The following is a 20,594-nucleotide window of genomic DNA, read 5'->3' on the forward strand; positions in this document are numbered from 1 at the left end:
GAGTTTGAAATTCCAAAATGAAGTTTAAAGGCAGCTTCAAATGGCACGAAATGATTCCAGACGAGGATTAAGGGTCTTATCTAGCAAAACGATTGTTTTTTTGTTTTTGTTTTTTCTGAAAAAATTGACAATTTCTATACTTTTTAACCTAAAATGCTTGTCTTGTCTAGCTCTGCGAGTAATCTGTGTGTTCCGGTTCAGTACAGTTAGGGTATGTTGAAAAACTCTGATCTCATTTTCTCCTTCAAAATCCTTCAAAATCGTCCTTGATTGCTGCAGAAGTACCGACCCAGTGTTTATAAAGGGCAATTTTGAAGTTGGAGAAGAAAACAAGATACAAGTTTTTTCACTGTCCATAACTTTCTTGAACTGGAGACGAGCATTTAAGGTTAAAAAGTATAAAAATGGTAAATTTCTTTAGAAAATAGCTGATTGTTTCGCTAAATAAGACTCTTCTTTCTTGGCTGGGATCGTTTAGAGCCCTTTGACAGTGCATTTAAACTGCATTTTGGAAGTTTAAACTCGGGGGCACCGTAGAAGTCCACTATATGGAGAGAAATCCTGAAATCTTTTTCTTCAAAAACAGATTTTTTTTACGACTAAAGAAAGACATGAACATCTTGGATGACAAAGGGGTGAGTAAATTATCTTTAAATTTCTGTTCTGGAAGTGAACCTCTTCTTTAATTAAATGCAGTAATCATGAACAACCCAAAAAAAAGTAATGGAAATGGATGGGAATCTTAAAATGATCAAAGCCATATAAAGCTGCCACAACTGAAGGAGAATATCGGAAGACATGAAAGAGCTACCAGTGAGACAGTTAATAGTTGTGAATACAGAAAACAACTTAGAAATCTCTTCTCTATTGTCAAGTTTCACTGCTTTAGCACAATAACAGAGATCCATTCCAGTACCTTCAGTTCAGTGCTTGATAGATTCATTTGGTATACTTTTACTTCTCAAAGTTCAATATGTAATATCCTGTGTAGAAAGAGACGTTGTCTCTACCATTCAATGAAAACACCTTTGTTGTCCAAAAACACAAAAGAGGCACAGAAACAGGATGATTAGATTGGGCAGGACACACAGACCGTGAGCTGGCAGAAATGTGTACACGACTCGTCCATTCAGATTCTGAACAGGACGGAATATTCCAGTCATTGGTTTTTCTGTTCCGAATAACATCTGTTTATCCACTGACATCAGCTAAAGCAGGAAAAGAAAGACAGACAAAAGAATCAGTATGTGTTACTTAAAATCTGCCTGCTTTTTTAGCTAATATAAATCACAATACTTTTCATAGTTGATTAATCACAGTCCATTAAGATAATGATTCATTTTACAAGTTTTCTGTTTAAAGGGAGAGTTCACAGAAAAATGAAAATTCTGTCATTAATTACTCACCCTCATGTCATTCCAAACCCGTAATATCTTCCTTCATCTACAGAACACAAATTAAGATATTTTTATAAAATCTGAGGGCTTTCTGACCCTCCATAGACATCAAGGGTACTACTTCAAATAGTCACTGTAACAGCAGTGGTTCAACTGCAGTTTTGCAAAGCTATGAGAATATTTTTGTGCTCAAAGAAAACTGCTGTCTATGCAGAGTCAGAAAGCTCTACAATTTCATCAAAATTAGCTTAATCTGTGTTCAGAAGATAAACAACGGTCTTATGGGTTTGGGTGAGCTATCTCTTTAAATAATCCATCATGCACTTAAATATGCACTGATTTCCACATTGGATATCTCTTTTTACCAGACCATGAACCAGAAAATACTGTTTTAATATTATAAATTAAGCAATTTATATATGAACATACCTCTCTGTAAAAATCTTCAAAAAATAGATAGGAATGGAGAAGTTTTATGTAAGGATTAGTTCACTTCCAGAATGAAAAAATCCTAATAATTTACTCACCCTCCATGTCATCTAAGATGTTCACATCTTTCTTCCTTCAGTGGAAAAGAAATTGAGGTATTTGAGGAAAACATTCCAGGATTTTTCTCCATATAGTGCACTTCAAAGGCGATCAGCAGGATGGAAGTCTAAAATGCAGCTTTAAAGGGCTCTACACGAACCCAGTCGAGGAATAAGGGTCTTATCTAGAGAAGCGATCTGACATATTCTAAATAATAATATTTTTTATACACACTAGCTCGACCTCATGGATTATGTAGTCACGTTGGGCCCAGTGTTTACAAAGCGAATGTGCAAAGAAAGTCAAACGCTCTACCCTGGAAATCCAGAGGTCTTGCGAGAGCACAATTTGAATTGTCTCTGCAAGACACTCTGGCATCGAGCAATGATCCACATTATTGCATTACGTAAGCAGTTCTGGGAGCCAATCAAATCGGTGTATCTGATGTAGGCGGGCCAGAGGCGAGCTAAGCTGATGACGACAGCGCTGCGACGTCCGAATCATTTAGTAAACATTGAAAGATGGCTACAGATGAACACCAGTTGTTTCAAACGGCTTTGGCCGCTACAATGAACGAGTTAGACTTGGCTTTTCATATAAAAGAGGAACAGAAAACCGCGCTCGAATCGTTACTTTGTAACAAGGACTTTTTTGCTGTTTTGCCGACTGGATACGGCAAGAGTTTAATCTATCAGTTAGCTCCGCTGGTAGCTAAGCGTATGGGGCTTAGTGAAACTTAGTGATTGGTCGTGGCGTTATCCAATTGCGTGCAGTGAAAGTTTCAAATTCATGCTTGGTGTCGCCCCTCGAGTTAGGCCCTTTATTGCTCAATGCCAGACCCTTAATCTTAATAGATTAGGGTCTGGATTTTTCCAGGCAACAAACGCCCTTTAAAAAAAGGTAAAAAAACAATGTTGGGCAATTTTGAAATTGAACTGAAGTACACAGATGAACTAACCATTCGTGACCTTTCCACCGTGATTATGCAATGCGTGAAGTTGAGCTAATCCAAGACGAGCATTTTCGGTTAAAAAGTATATATGTTTTTTTTTTGTTTTTTTTTTTTAGAAAATTACATCGTCTTTAATGACATGGGAGTAAATTATCAGGAATTTTTTTATTCTGGAAGTGAACTAATCCTTTAAAGAAATGTATTGTAATTAAAATGTACAGATAGAAATAGACAAAGTTTAATAAAAGAAACAAATGTGTATTTTTAATGTTTGCTTTCTGCTAGTCTAAAACAAGGCATGTTGTGGAAGACAAATTCTGTTTTTCTTTACCTGTTTTTTGCTTATGGGCAGAGTCTGTTTGAAGACCGTCCACACAACCGCTTGGTCACAATCTGGTGTGGTTAAGGAACCCAAATACCGATAGTAGCTCAGTTTATTGGCTTGAGGGATGATGTCAGTCAGTCTAAAGTCTTCAATTTCAGTGCTGTTCCCTTTTGATCATATTAGGTAATGTGGAAACACAATTCAGACAAACAAAACGTATTACATAGTTAAACTAATCAAAAATATGCAACTTATTCCCCCCCAAAATAACATGTAATCTGCGATAATAACTCACCTTCATATCGGACATTTCCTAAAGCATCTATGACTCTGTTAAGGTGTTTGTTTTGCCCAGAAGTCACCTAAAGTGGGATGGCAAAAGTCAGGTATTAATATAGATATCAAGTTATCATCAACTTGGTTCATTAAAGGAATATTTGACCTAAAATGGTTTTAGTATGAATCAGGACTGGGGCTGTCAAACCTAAAATGATGAAAAATAATGTCATAAAGAAGTCCACCTGACTCCAGCAGTATATATACACTATATATAAAATTGTATGAGGATGAACAGAAAATTATTCAGTGTAAATCTTTACATCTCTACCAGCTTTGCTTGGCACATTCATGCGATGTTCGATTTGCAAATTAATGATGTTGGATGCTTTTAGCTGATGAGGTTAACAAAACCAATTTGTATGATTTGTTTATGTATTAGACTAATTTGACTATTTGATAATAGTCATATTATAAATAATATAATATAAACTTGCAATTCAGATTTTTTTCTTGCAAATGCGAGTTTATATCACGCAATTGCTACTTTATAACTTGCAATTTTTTCCCAGAATTGTGAGATATTAACTTGAAATTGTGAGATATGAAGTCCAGTTTTCAGGGGGAAAAAAAGAAAGATATGTTCTCAAAATTGCAAGCTTATATCTCACAATTCTGACTTAATAACTCACAATTGCAGGTTATGAAGTCAGAATTGCAAGATATAAATTTTTTTGAGAAAGTTAGTCTGAACTGTGAATTTGTATCACATAATTGCAAGAAAAAAGTCAGAATTGTGAGATATATTTTTGTATTTATGTATTTAAAAATTTTTGAGTTTTTAAATACATTTTTTAAATAAAGTAATAAAAATGACAAAATACACTACAAAATTACATAAACTTTAACTAAAATAAAACTGACAAAACTAAAAACATAATTGAAAATATTAGTAAAAACAATAATAGTATCTCAATTATATAAAATAAAACTGTTCAGAGTGAAATATCACTTTAAGAGTTTGCATTCAGATAATTTTCTCATTTTTAGGTATGAGACATATGAAATATCACAAAGACATTAGTACCTCAAAAAAGAAGGCAAATGCTGCCACCCCTGTAGAGTCATTTAGAGCCTCTCTCAAGCTGTCATACTTTTCTTTAATGTGAACCATGTGGAGCTGGGGGACAAAATGCATCATTAATACCCAACTTGTAGAAATTAATAGCCTTTTTAGCAGTTTATTGTCCATTTATTTTGATAGTGACATGGACACTTACCTCCATGGGATAATGCTCTCCATCCACAGAGTGCTCTGAGCCCTGGCCGCCATTCTCTCCCCAGTGCAGGTGAAACTGGACGGCCTTGTATATTCCTGACAAACCCCCTCCATGGATACGCACAGATTGAGGGATTGTGAAGTAAGCTGGGAGGAAGCAGGAAGCTTGTTATTATACTTAACTTAACCTCTACGTTTACAAGATTTAATACAGTTGAGGTCAAAAATTTACATCCCCCAATCACACAAAATGCAGGTTATTGTTTATTTAGTACTGACCTGAATAAGATATTTCACATAAAAGTAGTCCACAAGAGAATATAATAGTTGAACCTAAAAAAAACTCCCCTTGATTCTTAATATTGTGTTGTTACCTGAATGATCCACAGCTATTTTTTTTAGTGAAAGTGAGTCCCTTGTTTGTCCTGAACAGTTAAACTGCCTGCTGTTCTTCAGAAAAATCATTAAGGTCCCACAAATTCTTTGGTTTTCCAGCATTTTTGTGTATTTGAACCCTTTTTTCAGCACTGAGGACAACTAAGGTACTCATATGCAACTATTAGAAGGTTCAAACACTCTTCTTCAGAAGGAAAAACAATGTATTAAGAGCCGGGGGGTGAAAACTTGTTGAATTTGAAGATCAAGGTAAATGTAACTTGTTTTGTCTTCTGGAAAACATGTAACTATCTTCTGTAGCCTCTAAAGGGCAGTACTAATTAATAATAATAATAATAATAATAAATAAAAAAAAGATATTTAGGCAAAATAAGGAGAATGTACGTATCTTCATTCTGTTCAAAAGTTTACACCCCTGGCTCTTAATGCATGTTTTTTTCCTTCTGGAGCATCAGTGAGTGTTTGAACCTTCTGTAATAGTTGCATATGAGTCCCTCAGTTGTCCTCAGTGTGAAAAGATAGATCTAAAAATCATACAGTCATTGTTGGAAAGGGTTTAAATACACAAAAATGCTGAAAAACCAAAGAATTTGTGGAACCTGAACCCCCCCCCCCCACACACACACACACAAAAACACAGTCTTAAGAATCAAGCGTATGTAAACTTTTGAACAGGGTCATTTTTATAAATTCAACTATTATTTTTGTGGACTACATGTAAAGATTTTTATGTGAAATATATTATTCAGGTCAGTACTAAGTAAACAATAACATGCATTTTGTAAGATTCCTCTTATTTTGGTAAAATAATTAGCATTTGGCAGATTCTGAAGGGGGATGTATACTTTTGACCTCAACTGTAGGTAACAGAATTAGAAGTAAATCAAATAAACCTAGTTGAATTAAGTTTTTTAGGTGAACTATGCCTTTAAATATCAGTTCAGTCTACCTGCATGTCCATGATTTTCTACACTCATATTGAAAACTTTCTCATGGCCCTCGAAGATAAAATCAGTCAGTTTTGGGTCATGCTTCACTTTGCGTGTGACGATATTGATGGGCGATTGTCTTTGACCTCCACAATTAGGAAAATAATTCTTCCACTCTGAAGGCCCTGGATGACACAATAAAAAAATAAAAAAAACATTTCTCTCAGCATAAATATTTAACTATATGAACAAGGAACTGTGAACAAGGACTTTGCTTTGGTTGATGACTATGCAAAAACCTGAGAGTTTGAGTCCAGGTACAAACTCAAAATCTTTTGTGTTTGTTCTCACCTGTACATGTGTCATGACAGGACAACTGGCTCTGGTAGCACCACTCACCTGGAACAGAGAAAACAACTTGACGCAACTGGTTTCATGGACCGCTACTGGAAAGAATTCAGATTCGTGACTTCAAGCCAAGGTTCAGAGCGGTCTTAAGAACCAGTTATGATGGTGGTCATTAACTAGGAAATTTTGTTTATTTTTGTGGCCATATAAAGCCATGCTTTGATTTTACAAAGTTTTTCCTGATAATCATTGAGCCATTTAACTGAGTCCCCCTCCTGATCACCAGGTTTGATTGAGTTCAGAACATGTGCTTGAATGCAAGGACATTTTAAGTGTCTTCACCTTACTTACTGTCCACCAGTGCACTTTTATCCCATTCAGCTTAGCTTGCACAAAAGGGAAACGTCATCATTTACTCACATTTACTGTCATTCCAAAACCCGTACTTTATTGTTTCATTAAACAAAAGTCAACAGGAACAAGTGTTGTTTGTACACAAGTTTTTTTTTTTTAGTGTACAGGTTTGGAACAACATGTTGGTGAATAAATGAGCCATGTTGATAAGACATAGAACTAACTCTTTTAAATCTAGGTGATTTTAAGCTTGGCATTACATTTTAAGGTAATGTTACAAATAAAACTAAACTGTTGGATGTTATACACAAAAATGACTTTAGTTATTACAACAGAAACACAAAAGAAAAGTTACACTGATGCTGATGTTATGGGCTCATTGCACATGTATTACATCTGCATCTCTCTTGTACAAAGCCTGTGAAAGAAGACGGTGAACTTTGAAGAGGTCAGACAATACAAACGATATGCACAAGGTGACCCTCTGTTAAAAAATAACCTGTTTGGATTCAGTAACCCAAGATGCACAGTGTTAAAGGCTAGATTAACCAGTGACAGAGCAAATTTGCAGACAAACATTGAACTTGTCATGCGCAAGCATCATACTGAAGTCTTTCATTCACAAAAACTTTGATTAGATATTATCTGCATTGTATAGTTTAACAGTATACCTAAAAAAGTATCTCAAAACACACACTTATGGAAATATAGTACAGTTTACATCTTTACAATTGCGTTTGGAGAATATCTTCCCATGAATTACCCTCACTTTTTAAATTGTCCTGACACGGTTTTGCAGTTTCAGGGCAAGGGCTAATATAACAGCTATGACTATGACTTTGTATTGGTTTATTCAAGTGCAGAACACCCAGTGCATGTTGATAAGACAGAGAAATGAACTATTTTCAAAGAGTTCAAGAATGTAAGAACCACGCTCCGCTCAAAGGAGCAGGAGACTACAGTGGAGCACTAAGTTCATACATTCTTTTCTCGGTTTACTAAATTAGTATATTAACCCGGACTCTGTTGTTTAGATAAGCTACATGTCACAATTCAAAAGTATGCAATTATTTGGCGATATTATTGTATTAAGCTACACTTAATGCAGCGTCATCGTTGCACACACACACTCCACTCCTTATCCACGTCATTTTCACGGGATCGCGCCTGCTCGCTGCTTCTCACTGATTATGAACTGGAACTGCGTCTAACTTTTTCCGAGCAGCTCCCAGTGCTAAACTTCGCCATGCTCTTTCTTTCTTTTTTTTTTTTTTGCTGCTATAACTGTCTATTCACTCATGGGAAACGTCCTTTGCCTGAAGCAACAATGGCGAAGGGATGAAGGTTAGGCTATTTTAGCGACGTACAGGTATGAATCACAACATAAAACGCGCTCCGACTCCTTATCTACTGACAAACAGTTGCACTGAATTATTTATTATTTATTTGTAGGTTTATTTGTCATTTATGTCTAGCTAGGCTGATTATGTAGCCCAAAAAATATTGTAATGACAATGTATTAGTCTACACTGGAAAAAAACAAAAACAAAACTAATGGCATTTTCACTAATGGTAGACTTTTGGACTCCACTGTATGTGTATGAAACAGTGAAATTATGCCGGATTATTGTGAATATTATGTGAATGTTTTAATTACGATGATTTAAGATGTGATGATAGTGATTCCAAAAAATAATATTAAATATAACCTTACAATAGAATGCCATATGCTGAATAATAACCCAATTTTGTAAAATATTTGATGTCATTTACATCTCTTTGATAGCCTACCATTTTCTAATTTTAGTTGAGTATTAGGCTATGATTTCTTTTCATTTATTGGATCTATATGTCTAGCTAGGCTGATTATGTAACCAAAAATTGTATTATTAATTATAAAATATTTTGTTAATTTACAACTGTTACACATTATCATACAGTAACAGCTCACGATAAAGTAATGCCAGTAACATTCCGGTTTATTAATGTTTATTAAAAATTCTTGGCTTATTCATGAATCATTTTGTCTAACCGAGTAAAAATATAGGCTAAGGTTCACAAAAGTCATTTGTCTGCGAATCGGACATCATTGCTAGCGCCGCGTTCATTGAGTGCAGACAGGCCTGATGTAACTGATTATGGGTGCACACAAAATTATAAGACTTTAAACTTTTACATTTTTTAAACTTTTAAACTCATACATTTTTATTTTTGTCACACTTTGGAGTCTTAAATGTATGACCTATTATATTTCAAATAATGTTATGGAATACTGTAAAAGTACTAAAAATGAAAGTTATTGAATATTAACGTTTTAGGGTTATATTTAGCTTTTAGAACTTTATAAAAGTTTGGCTTAAAAAAAAAAAACTTTTCTGATATTTCTGTGCAAGACATACAAGAATTTATTCAGCCTCCTCTGTTTGCTTAGAATAGTCATCCATTCAACTGTACACCACCAAACAGCCAGAGAGATACACAGCCACACAGATAGACAGCTAAAGATAGACAACCACCCAGACAGCCAAACAGATAGATAGATAGATAGATGGATTTATAAATAGATAGATCTTCTATCTTACCTGAGCAGAGCTCTAGAACCAACAGAAGAGATGAGAGAGAGAGAATGGACTTCATGTCTACAATACCAATACAAATCTCTCTGCCTTATGTGACAGGAATCATTTTTATACACTAGAGGAAAGGAAGGAGGGGAGAGGAGAAGAGGGTTTTACAGGTAAGAGGTGAAATGACAGATGTAGGGCATCTGAAGCCCTTGATGAGGACATTTAACTCTCACAATACAACCTAAGGCCTGTTAAACCTAGTAAGGTTTTCCCTGAACTCTGGTTTAATGAGTTTGCTTTATCAAACAGCCTGCAGAGGGCACTATTCCACAGGACCGGAGTGCAAAACAAAACCTCTTGATTGTTCCTTTTGTAGGGCATGTAGTTTTAAGCACACTGTAAAGTTTCTCTTTAAGGACACACACATGCATCAAACCCTCTGAAACACACATATGAGGGGAAATGAACGCTGGTTGTCATTGAGCTATATCCATTCCATGAAGAAAATCATTTCAGTCCCTCCAGGTAACACTGTGGCTAATTAAGTACATATGGGTGTCAGGACATGTTTGGAGGTTTTGACTCAAGTGACTGTTTTGAGAATGATGAATGATGTAGAACAAGGCTGCCTGTCTTGTTAACTATGTCTTGTTGCTTTGACACTGAAATCAGTTAGCACGACAAAGGCGTCTAATTAGAGATAAGGGAAAACAACAATGCTGCTATCATAAATCACCCCAGCCTTTTTCAGACATAATGAACGCACCCCGTCCCTCTCTCTTTCTTTGCCTCTTGCGATGCTGTGTTGGGCTTTTAAAGATGGGAAGCCTGTGCTGTAAATTAAATTAATGTTAGCCTCCTCTCAATCATTCATCATTGCAATAAAATGACTGGAGCTGTTGTACTACATCGTTAAAACGGAGAGACCTATTAAAAAGTCATTAAAGTCAACTCAGCATGAAGGTCTGCCCTGTTGAGCTTTACCCAGCCAAAATGGAATGACTCCATTTTATGGACATCATATAGCATGGACGTGTGATTACAAGTGAATGAAGTGGAAGGTAAACAGTAGGCAGCAAAGGGACAGTAGAGAATTAGAGAATGGAATTAAATATACTGTAGTGGCCCACAGTTTTGTAATAGCACACTATGATGTGGACTGTGATGCCTCATTGACTCGTAACTCATCGTGGGGAATCATTACTAGAGAGACTATTGGCATATGAAGTAAGAGGCACTTAAAAGATTCACTATATTGGCGTTTTACATACTATACTTATTAGTGGGGATATCATAGGGAGACAATAGCTTACTGGGACAGTCATCTTGAAGATAAATGAAAGATATGTTCCAAACTTGAGTCTCTTTCTTCTGTGAAACATCATAAAAGAATGCATTTTATGAAGAATTTAAGAATTTTGCCATTACCATTGACTTCCATTGTATGGGCAAAAAATAAAATGGAAGTTAATGGGAACTAAAACGGTTTGGTTAACCAACATTCTTCAAAACATCTTACATTGTGATCCATAGAAGAAAGTCATAGTCAGTGTTAGGGCTGCCCTCGACTAAAGATTTTTCTGGTCGACTGTAGTCATTCATTTTAAGCATTAGTCAACTAGTCGCACGTTTAATAAACCATAATTCATAATATTGAGCCTTAGTTGCCTACGTAGCCTAATTAGCGCTCAAGTGCACTCGGCAGATATAATAATTATTTTTATTAATTAATTTTTCTGGGAAAAACAGCAAGGAGACTGCAATAACGTTTGAATAATTTATTGATAAACTAGTGCTTTATTGTTTTCGGCTTGATGAAGTCATCTCCACGGAAGTAATGCGCCTATATATGCATGTTTCATATGGATTACATAATCTGAGAATATTTGTTTTCTATTTGAATTGGTTCATTTAAAGCAGACATTTCACTCTCTATAGATAGCCTATATTTTTCATGTCTGTAAGACAAGTATACACAGAGTTTCAAAGTTTTACACTCAGGAGACTGAGATGGTAGAAAATGCATCCTGTTTGCTTTCATTATTTACAAAAGCACAACATTTTGATGTTATTCTAAGTGCACACAAATAAACGTTGAGTCTTTACAGATTTGAAAGATGTATTACTTTTATCTGTATGGCCAAAAATGAATGAGTATTTTAAGAGGAAGTGACCGCACCGGCGCCTCCATCTGTCATGCAGTGAGCGTGCTACTTTTTGACTTCCACACTCCAAAAGCTACAAACACTTGAATAGCGCACATTTTTCTAGGTTAAAATTAGATTGAGAGACCATGAAAAGTTGCTACTGCTTGCGTATTTCAGATGAAAAGTCATATTTGAGGGTGATGAATGATAGGTGATTGTTTGGATGTCCTGCCCAATCGTTAATGATCTGTCCGTCACGGACTGCGTGACTTCAGCACTTCCTGTGGAATGTTTTTTTGAGATCAAGTGACAAATAAAATTTTAGTCGACCAAGCCTCGTCTCATCGACTAACGGTTAGTCGACTGTTAGGGGACAGTCCTAGTCAGTGTGGAAGGACATTATCGTTGAGTAAATTATGACAAAAATTAATTTGATCCCCTGCTGATTTTGTACGTTTGCCCACTGACAAAGAAATGATCAGTCTATAATTTTAATGTAAGGTTTATTTTAACAGCGAGAGACAGAATTTGCATTTTAATGAGTGAAAGTAGTATTTAATCCCCTATCAATCAGCAAGATTTCAGGCTCCCAGGTGTCTTTTATACAGGTAATGAACTGAGATTAGGAGCACACCTGCTACAGAAGCAATCAATCAATCAATCAGATTTCAAACTCTCCACCATGGCCAAGACCAAAGAGCTGTCCAAGGATGTCAGGGACAAGATTGTAGACCTGCACAAGGCTGGAATGGGCTACAAGACCATCCATCGCCAAGCAGCTTGGCGAGAAGGTGACAACAGTTGGTACGATTATTCGCAAATGGAAGAAACACAACATACCTGTCAATCTACCTCGGTCTGGGGCTCCATGCAAGATCTCACCTCGTGGAGTTTCAATGATCATGAGAACGGTGGGGAATCAGTCCAGAACTACACTGGAGGATCTTGTCAATGATCTCAAGGCAGTCACCAAGGAAACAATTGGTAACACACGACTACGCTGTGAAGAATTGAAATCCTGCAGTGCCTGTAAGGTTCCCCTGCTCAAGAAAGCACGTGTACAGACCTGGAGAAGCGGCTGAAAGTGTTGTAGTTAGATGAGGTCAAAATCAAGCTCTTTGGCATCAACTCAACTCGCCGTGTTTGGAGGAGGAGGAATGCTGTCACATGACTCCAAGAACACCATCCTCACCCAAAACACATGGCCAAGGCAACAAAGGAGTGGCTCAAGAAGAAGCAGATTAAGGTAATGGAGTGGCCTATCCAGTCTCCAGACCTTAATCTCATAGAAAATCTGTGGAGGGAGCTGAAGGTTCAAGTTCCCAAACATCAGCCTTGAAACCTTAATGACTTGGAGAGGATCTGCAATGAGGCATGGAACAAAATCCCTCCTGATATGTGAGCACACCTGGTAGCCAACTACAAGAATGTCTGACCCCTGTGATTGCCAAGAAAGGTTTTGCCACCAAGTACTAGAGTCATGTTTTGCAAAGGGGTCAAATACGTTTTTCAGATTTGTTTTGTTGTTATTCTGTCTCTCACAGTTCAAATAAACCTACCATTAAAATTATAGACTGATCATACAAAATCAGCATACTGTAAAAAGTTTTCACAAGATTCAACTTAAAAACCTAAGTTCAGCAGCTGCCTTAAGTTTTTAAGTTAAATCAGCTTAAAACTGCAAGTCATTTTAACTTATTACAATAAAAAATGAGTTGATATAACTTGTGAGTTCAAATGACTCAAGTTGATTTAATTAAAAATCTTAAGGCAGCTGCTAAACTTAAGTTTTTAAGTTGAAACTGGTGAAAACTTTTTACAGTGCAGGGGATCAAATAATTTTTCCCCTCACTGTAAGCCACACTTCTTAATACCTGAGGTTCCCTTTAAGGTTACTGCCCTATTGACAAGCTGTTGTAGCCCTAAATGTGTGGTCAGCTGGAATGGAAATCCACACAACTGAGAATTTTGTGTGAGAGCAAAAGATTTCTCCATTCATATTTCACAACAAGTTTAAGATGGACATACAAATTCGCTACATTGACCAACAGAAAGCTGATTGGTATGCAAGTAACTTCCATGTGAGCTGTGCTTTTTTTGTCTGCAAAATGTCACCAAGATTTGAGATTGCACCTTGAATATTTATATATTTATTAAAAACTGATAGTATATGCAGCTTTATGAGGTTACTTCGCATTGCTTTGCTTTGGAATTTTACAACATTTTTAACACTGCCACTGCCCAGTCAATAACACTCATAAAGTAAAGGTGCTTTACTATGCCATAGAAGAAACTTTTTTGTCTAAATGTTTCCATAAACAACCTTTAACATCTAAAGAACCTTTCTGTTTTACAAAAGGCTTTGTGGCTTTGTGGTTTTTCAGATTATAAAAAGAAAGAAGGTAAGAAAGAGATGGTTCTTAACCTTTGACTAAATGGTTCTTTGTGGAACCAAAAATGGTTCTCCTATATGGCATCGCTGTGAAGAACATTTTAAAGCACCTTTATTTTTAACAGTGTACAAAACAGTATTTCTTTTTTTCCAGTATTTTCTTTACACGTATTTCTCAGTAGAAATTTTTAATACAAGCTTCGCTTCACTATGCTGGTTCAAACTAGCTAAAAATGACCTCAAAAGATAGGATGTTATGCAAACACTGGAGTCGGATGTGCCTCTGTTTCTCTGTATTCAGCATTTTTCAGATTTGGAATGTAGTATCGTTGCTGCCTGCAGGGTTTCTTTAAGCATGATATTAATTTTTAAACTAAAATGTAGTGCTTTTTGTATTTTAGATAATGAACGATTCTGATCTAGTTGTAGAATTTTATTTCCAAGTTTGAGCCTTGATTGTCCTGAAAGGTGTTGAACAGTAGGGGGTGCTGTGGCTTTTCTGATTAACAGAGAGCAGACCATAGAGAAGGAAAAGACTCGCTTTTGATGTCCAACTCCCATTCAAATATGAATAAAAATTAAAATAAATAAAAGTTCTTACAGCTTCGGTTTCACAGGAGTGACATCATTCAGATGACATGAGTCAGTGCATTTCCTAATTGGAAAAAAGCTTAAGACCGGTACCAGGTTCATTATGTGATTCCATCTTAAGTCCTTTAATAAACAATTAACTGTGCAATAGAGTGGTTAATTTGATAAGAGGACGATAAACATTTTCATTTGTTTGGGTCGCCATTCATCAGGATCCCACGGGGGGCTGCGGCAGAATGCAGAGCGAGTGATTTTCAAGGATCCCAAGAGGTCGGACATCAATCAGAGCTGAAGCCGAGCTACTCAATGCAAGCGGCCTAATTGGTATACAGTAAGATCACCTGGAAGTGCTTCTGGCAATTCATAGCCTTCGTTTTTGAAATAAAAGAGATTTGTATTAATTTCAAGCTCAGCTGCATCTTGCAAATGGAACAGTTATTGGTTACACTTCGCTGGGAGTCGTCAGGCATATAGGCTTTCTGTTTTGTGTTAGAAGGTCTGATTACCTCAGATGTTTTAATCCACTTTGAATGAGCCGTGAGGAAGAAGGAGAACAGATGACAGAGTCCTGACAAATCGTAGGTGCTTGTGTGCGGTAAGGATCCAAATCCATCTTAACTGAAACAAAAGCATATTGAGATCATTATCCACATCCATTTTTGAAACACGTCTCCAATTAAAATGAACAATCAACAGCTCCTTAACAGTTATTAGGATCATTAGCATCAATACGCACCTGGCTAATATGATTACCAAGCATATATGAAATGCTTTCTCTCAAGTTCAGGTTCTGTACACACAAGGCAGTGTCATGTTAGTACTTGAAAGGACAAAATAGTAGCATACCTGACTTTGTTTTCAAAGCAGAGTATAACCAGAAAGCTATTCAGTCCTGCTCTCTCAGTCCCACACAGTCACCTCTCGTAATAGCTCCCTGGAACAAAATAAACAAGCCATCACATGGCCTCTGCCAGGGTCATAATATCATTTCCAGTGGGTAAATGTTTTTCATCCCCCTAGTGCTGCTGTGAGGTACTTAAATAAAACATTTCTTTCAAAATATTAATGTTTCATTGCTCTTTCCCCCCCTTCCAGCGTCATCTCTGACCCGGGGTTGAGGAGCTTTCTAGTTTATGGAGGGCAAGGATACCTCATGGCGGAAGGCCCATTTTTACATGCCTGAGTTTATTAATGACCACCGGTGTTTTGGCAAGGCTCAAACAGACAGAGAAGCAATGTTCCGAGCCAAATCCTACGGAGACTCCTTCAGTTGTCAACATTTGTTACCTGTGAGGAGAGAATCCTGCTTGGGAATATTCTTGCCAGCTTTCAGTGAATTAAAAACAACCTTAAGCTATGCTTTAACTTTTTGCACATGAAGGCACAGCTTTAAACTGTAAAGATGTACAGACACCATTTGGGTATTTTATAGAATGCGATAGTCGGGTTCTGGAAGTAAAAATCCTATCATTTTCTAGATTTTCAAGATAATTGATTTTTAATTATTATTTTTAAACTATTAAATGCAGACCTAATGTGAGCTACAAGGTTGTTAAAGTAGTTCAACCAAAAATGAAAGTTCTATCATTAATTACTCACCCTCAGGTCCTTCTGAACCCATGAGACCTTTGTTCATTTTTGGAACACAAATTAAGATATTTTTGATGAAATCCGAGAGCTTTCTGACCCTTCATAGACAGCAACGCAAGTGAAACATTCAAGGCCCAGAAAGGTAGTTAGGACATCATTAAAATAGTCCATGTGACATCAGTGGTTTGGAATTTTATGAAGCTGAGAGAATACTTATTGTGTGCAAAGAAAACAAAAATAATGACTATATTCAACAATTTCTTCTCTATCATGTGTTCAGGAGAGTACCACGATGCAAGGGCCAGTGTTCTGACATAGAACGTCCACCTCTCTTAGGTCACCGTCAGTATATTCTGGTTCAAATAAGTAAGGCTAGGCAAGAAGTCTGAAAAAGTCTCTAAATTTTCTACGTCTTCTTTTGCTTGTAAACAAAGTGAATAAATTTCAAAGTAAATTTCTTCAATTTACATCAATGATAGAATTCAGCAGGCTTCACTTTAAAAGCAGCGCTGTCTCTTTAAAACCTAATGCACATGACGCAGATATGACACATATCTGATTTTCTCCAAACTCTTTACGGTCATTTAAGACTTTATAACTCATTTAAGTATACATTTACGAGGTAACTTTGCATTTTGACATAATTGTGTGTGTTTTTGTCTGTTGAAGCGCTACTGATGCACTGTCTGAAGCGGCTCAGTGAATGCATACAGCCAAACATGCAACCTTTCAAACTAGGGATGTTAACCGATGACCGTTTGACCGGTGGTTGACCGTATCAACGTTAACCGGTCAAAGTTGTCGGTAGTCGGTTAAAAAAAAAAGTGCCGGTGCGTCTTTTACGCATTCTGAAGGTGCCTGTTTTATCCATTGGTTTTATCATGTTGCAGTCTATTAGGCCAGGGATTCCCAAACTTTTCAGCTCACGACCCCCAAAATAACCGTGCCAGTGACTCGTGACCCCCACTATCCTCGGAAGTGTTTAAAATATACAAACTTTGCGCGCAACGGCGCACATGGGCCAATAGGCCTATCCAAACATCTGCATGTCAACACAAAAGAACACAACGGTTCTTTTGTGTTGACAACTAGGGCTGGTCCGAATACCATTTTTTGAGCTTCGAAGCTTCGGTGGGAGGGGCTGAACATATTCTTCTCTCTAATAAAGGCAGGAATCTCTATGTCTTTCTGTTTGCATTTTTATTATGTCGAGAACAGTTCATCCAAACGATTTTTGCTGTGGACCCGAGGGTGTGCAGTGTTGCATTTTGGTGCAATATATGGACACACCACACGTTCAGAATTAATAAATTGTAATAGAACATTGCTGGATGCGACGCGCCTCACGCAGGCAGAGCTTATCCGCTTCATGAACGGACACCGCGCTACTGATACAAAACACACATGTCTGTTAAGTGCAATAGCCTACTTTTAATAAGGTAGCCTAAAAAATTTTAACAAACAAATCACTCCCAAATCAGAAATTAGCACAGTAATTACTGGCACCGTGAAGGGTAGGCTATTTAAATAAAAGAAGAACGAAAAAAATGGCGCGGTGTTTATATATAAATAAATTATTCGTATCTAAATTATTTATAAATAAATATATATATACATTATATATAACGTTTGTGTATATAAGCCTATATAAAATACACAGCCTATGTATATTATGTTGAAACCCAAAATAAATGAGGCCCAAACATTATTAACAAACGTGCGTGTTTATTTGAGCACTTCCGTCAGTGAACAATCAGCCTACAAAACGCTAAAATAAATCAAATAAATAATACATTTAAATATGAATCTAGCCTAAATAATAATGTTAAATCGGCTATTTAAGAAACATTCGTTGCAAACATTACTAAAACTTCGCCCGGACCTTCTCCGACAGCTCATCAGAATTACAGGCCCGAGTCTGACTGAAACCGGTCTGTTTTCTCTTTCTCTTCCCCACTGCACAGCTGCTGTTTTTAATAGCAAAGTGATTACATTTATTTTCGTTTATTTAGGTTATAAAGTTAATTTAGACATATATTTGGAACACTTTTTATTTGTTAAATTTAAGTTTTTGTTTTTTAAAGTAACGACCAAGTCATCACGATTTAAATTAAAACCCATAGATATAAGCACGCTTTGCAGAACATGGAAGCGCCAGCCAGCGCTATGTGAAACTTCATTTTTGCTCATAAAGGTAAGACTAATATATCATCCGAAACTGTAAAAAAAATAATTTAAATAATTCAAATCGAAAACAAAACTCTTCCAATAGCTATAGGTCTAATGCATATGCATTTAGGTATTAAAGCCGCGTCAATGAGCAAATGGAATCAGGATCAACTTCATCTTTGTGTCAAATACCAGTTTTTTAATAAATAATTCAAATATCTCCCTACTTTTCCCCCGACACATTCATGGTAATTATTTTTGCTGGGGCTTTGCGGTCAGCTTTAGCCTATGCGTGCATTTAAAGCAGAGGCGCAGTTGTCATTACGATAGTCACAGCCCTAGTTTTGCTTAAACCATTTAAGTGGGCCCGACTGTACTTTATAGTGTCTCTCAAATATTACTCAATTTCTCTCTCTCTCTCTCTCTCTTTTTTTTTTTTTTTTTTTTGCTGTTTCTGTGTTAGTGGCGTGGCAGTCTGATCTTCTTCATTCATATTTAAGCGCAAATGAGAACCGTTTTGCGGGGGATGCAAGGTCTATGGAAAAAAAAAACGAATACTGAATCTCAAAATTTAAAATCGAATGCCAACCCACCGAACGAATATTCGATTTGAATATTCTGGTCCAGTCCTACTAACAACCAATTTTTTAAATAGTAATTTACTCGTTTGTTTAATTTCAACAAAAATAATATCCTAGGGGATTTTTAAAAAGTGACGTGAGTGGCAGTGTGTGTGTGTGTGTGTGTGTGTGTGTGTGTGTGTGTGTGTGTGTGTGTGTGTGTGTGTGTGCGGGAGGCAGAGCGGCAGAGAGATGCGACAGAGTTGCGAAATTGCAGGCGCGGCTCGAAATGGCTGTTATTTCAAATAGCGTACCATATTTTAAACTAATCGGTTAACCGGTTTCAACCGGCTAATGAGGCTCGGTGGTCGGTCAAGAAATTTTTTAGTTTTCGCCATCCCTGTTTCAAACTATACTTCACTGCACCACTTAGGCGGCGTAACCACAGGTGTCGCCGCATTTTCTGGTATGAAGAATAAAGAAGTAAAGCGTCTCAGGTTACGTATGTAACCCTGGTTCCCTGAGGGAACGAGACACTGCGTCCTGAAACGCTGTGGGGAACGCCATTGGCGGGCCGCACTCTGAGTCATGTCCAACGTCCAATGAGAAACGGGAGTGACGTCACAGGCGCGGTGACGTCATCGACCAGGAAGTATAAAAGCACGTGCGTTTGAAGCTGGCGTCAGCTCATAGGCATGAAGCGAGCGCAGCAGGGATGCGGGAATTATGGTCCGAGACGCAGTGTCTCGTTCCCTCAGGGAACCAGGGTTACATACGTAACCTGAGACGTTCCCTTCCGGGAACTCTACACTGCGTCCTGAAACGCTGTGGGGAACGAGGTATCAACGTCCCCATAATTTCCGCACCCTGCCTAGTGTCTGCTAGAACAAGGGGGGAAAAAAGACAGCGTTAGTACATTACAAACCTCAGCCTGGGGATCCTGCCAGGACATGGGTGGTAATACATCTCTGACTGTGGAGCCCACCAGATCAGAGGGAAAGAGACCTCGGCCCTCGAGCCCACGAGGTCATGTCATCCTTCGTCTGGTCTCGCAAGACCGAGAAGGGACAGTGTCTAGCAATACTTACCTGATGAGACACTGTAGTAACTCCGCCTGGTGATCTTGCCAGGACGCGAGTGGTAATCCACCTCTGTCTGTGACCCATCACCAGACAAGAGGGATAATGAGCCTCGGCCCTCAGGCACACGAGGAGAGATGTGGTCCTTTGTCTGCGTTGCAGCCAGTACAAGAGGGACACGAGAGGTGCCTGGTGATCTTGCCAGGGCACTGGAATTCATCTCTGTCTGTGATCAGCCACCAGACAAGAGGGATAGAGTAGGCCTCGGCCTTAGGCACGCGAGGCTAGGATTCTCAACCGCTGCCTGTCCTCAGACCAGTGCAGGGGGAGAAAAGGTTCCTCGGCCCTCGGGCGCACGAGGAGAGATGGTGGTCCTTTGTCTGCATTACAGCCAGTACAAGAGGGACACGAGAAGTGCCTGGTGACCTTGCCAGGGCACTGGAATTCATCTCTGTCTGTGATCAGCCACCAGACACGAGGGATAGAATAGGCCTCGGCCCTCAGGCACACGAGGCTAGGGATCTCAACCGCTGCCTGTCAGCAGACCAGCGCAGGGGGAGAAAAGGATTCCTCGGCCCTTGGGCACGCGAGGAAAGATAGTGGTCCTTTGTCTGCATTACAGCCAGTACAAGAGGGACGCAAGAAGTGCCTGGTGACCTTGCCAGGGCACTGGAATTCATCTCTGTCTGTGATCCATCACCAGACGAGAGGGATA

The 20,594-nt window shown here is 37.9% G+C and overlaps 1 protein-coding gene across 1 annotated transcript; it reads right to left on the bottom strand.

Moving 5' to 3' along the window:
- Positions 1-1,013: 1,013 nt before the first annotated feature.
- Positions 1,014-9,421, bottom strand: ca4c (carbonic anhydrase IV c). Its single transcript, XM_073823905.1, has 8 exons — positions 9,367-9,421; positions 6,434-6,481; positions 6,103-6,267; positions 4,759-4,904; positions 4,566-4,658; positions 3,498-3,564; positions 3,209-3,369; positions 1,014-1,208 (listed from the first exon to the last, which is right to left on the bottom strand). The coding sequence occupies exons 1-8, from the start codon at positions 9,419-9,421 to the stop codon at positions 1,014-1,016; spliced, it is 930 nt and encodes a 309-aa protein (XP_073680006.1).
- Positions 9,422-20,594: the final 11,173 nt, after the last annotated feature.

Source organism: Garra rufa, chromosome 19, assembly GCF_049309525.1.
Source record: "Garra rufa chromosome 19, GarRuf1.0, whole genome shotgun sequence".
In the NCBI taxonomy this organism is placed as follows: Eukaryota; Metazoa; Chordata; class Actinopteri; order Cypriniformes; family Cyprinidae; genus Garra; species Garra rufa.

Coding starts and splice junctions, on each gene's coding strand:
- ca4c (XM_073823905.1), bottom strand. CDS start 9,421: ATGAAGTCCATTCTCTCTCTCTCATCTCTTCTGTTGGTTCTAGAGCTC. Junction 4,659..4,758: donor GAGAGCATTATCCCATGGAG/GTAAGTGTCCAT, acceptor TTTGTCCCCCAG/CTCCACATGGTTCACATTAA. Junction 1,209..3,208: donor TGCCCATAAGCAAAAAACAG/GTAAAGAAAAAC, acceptor TTCCTGCTTTAG/CTGATGTCAGTGGATAAACA.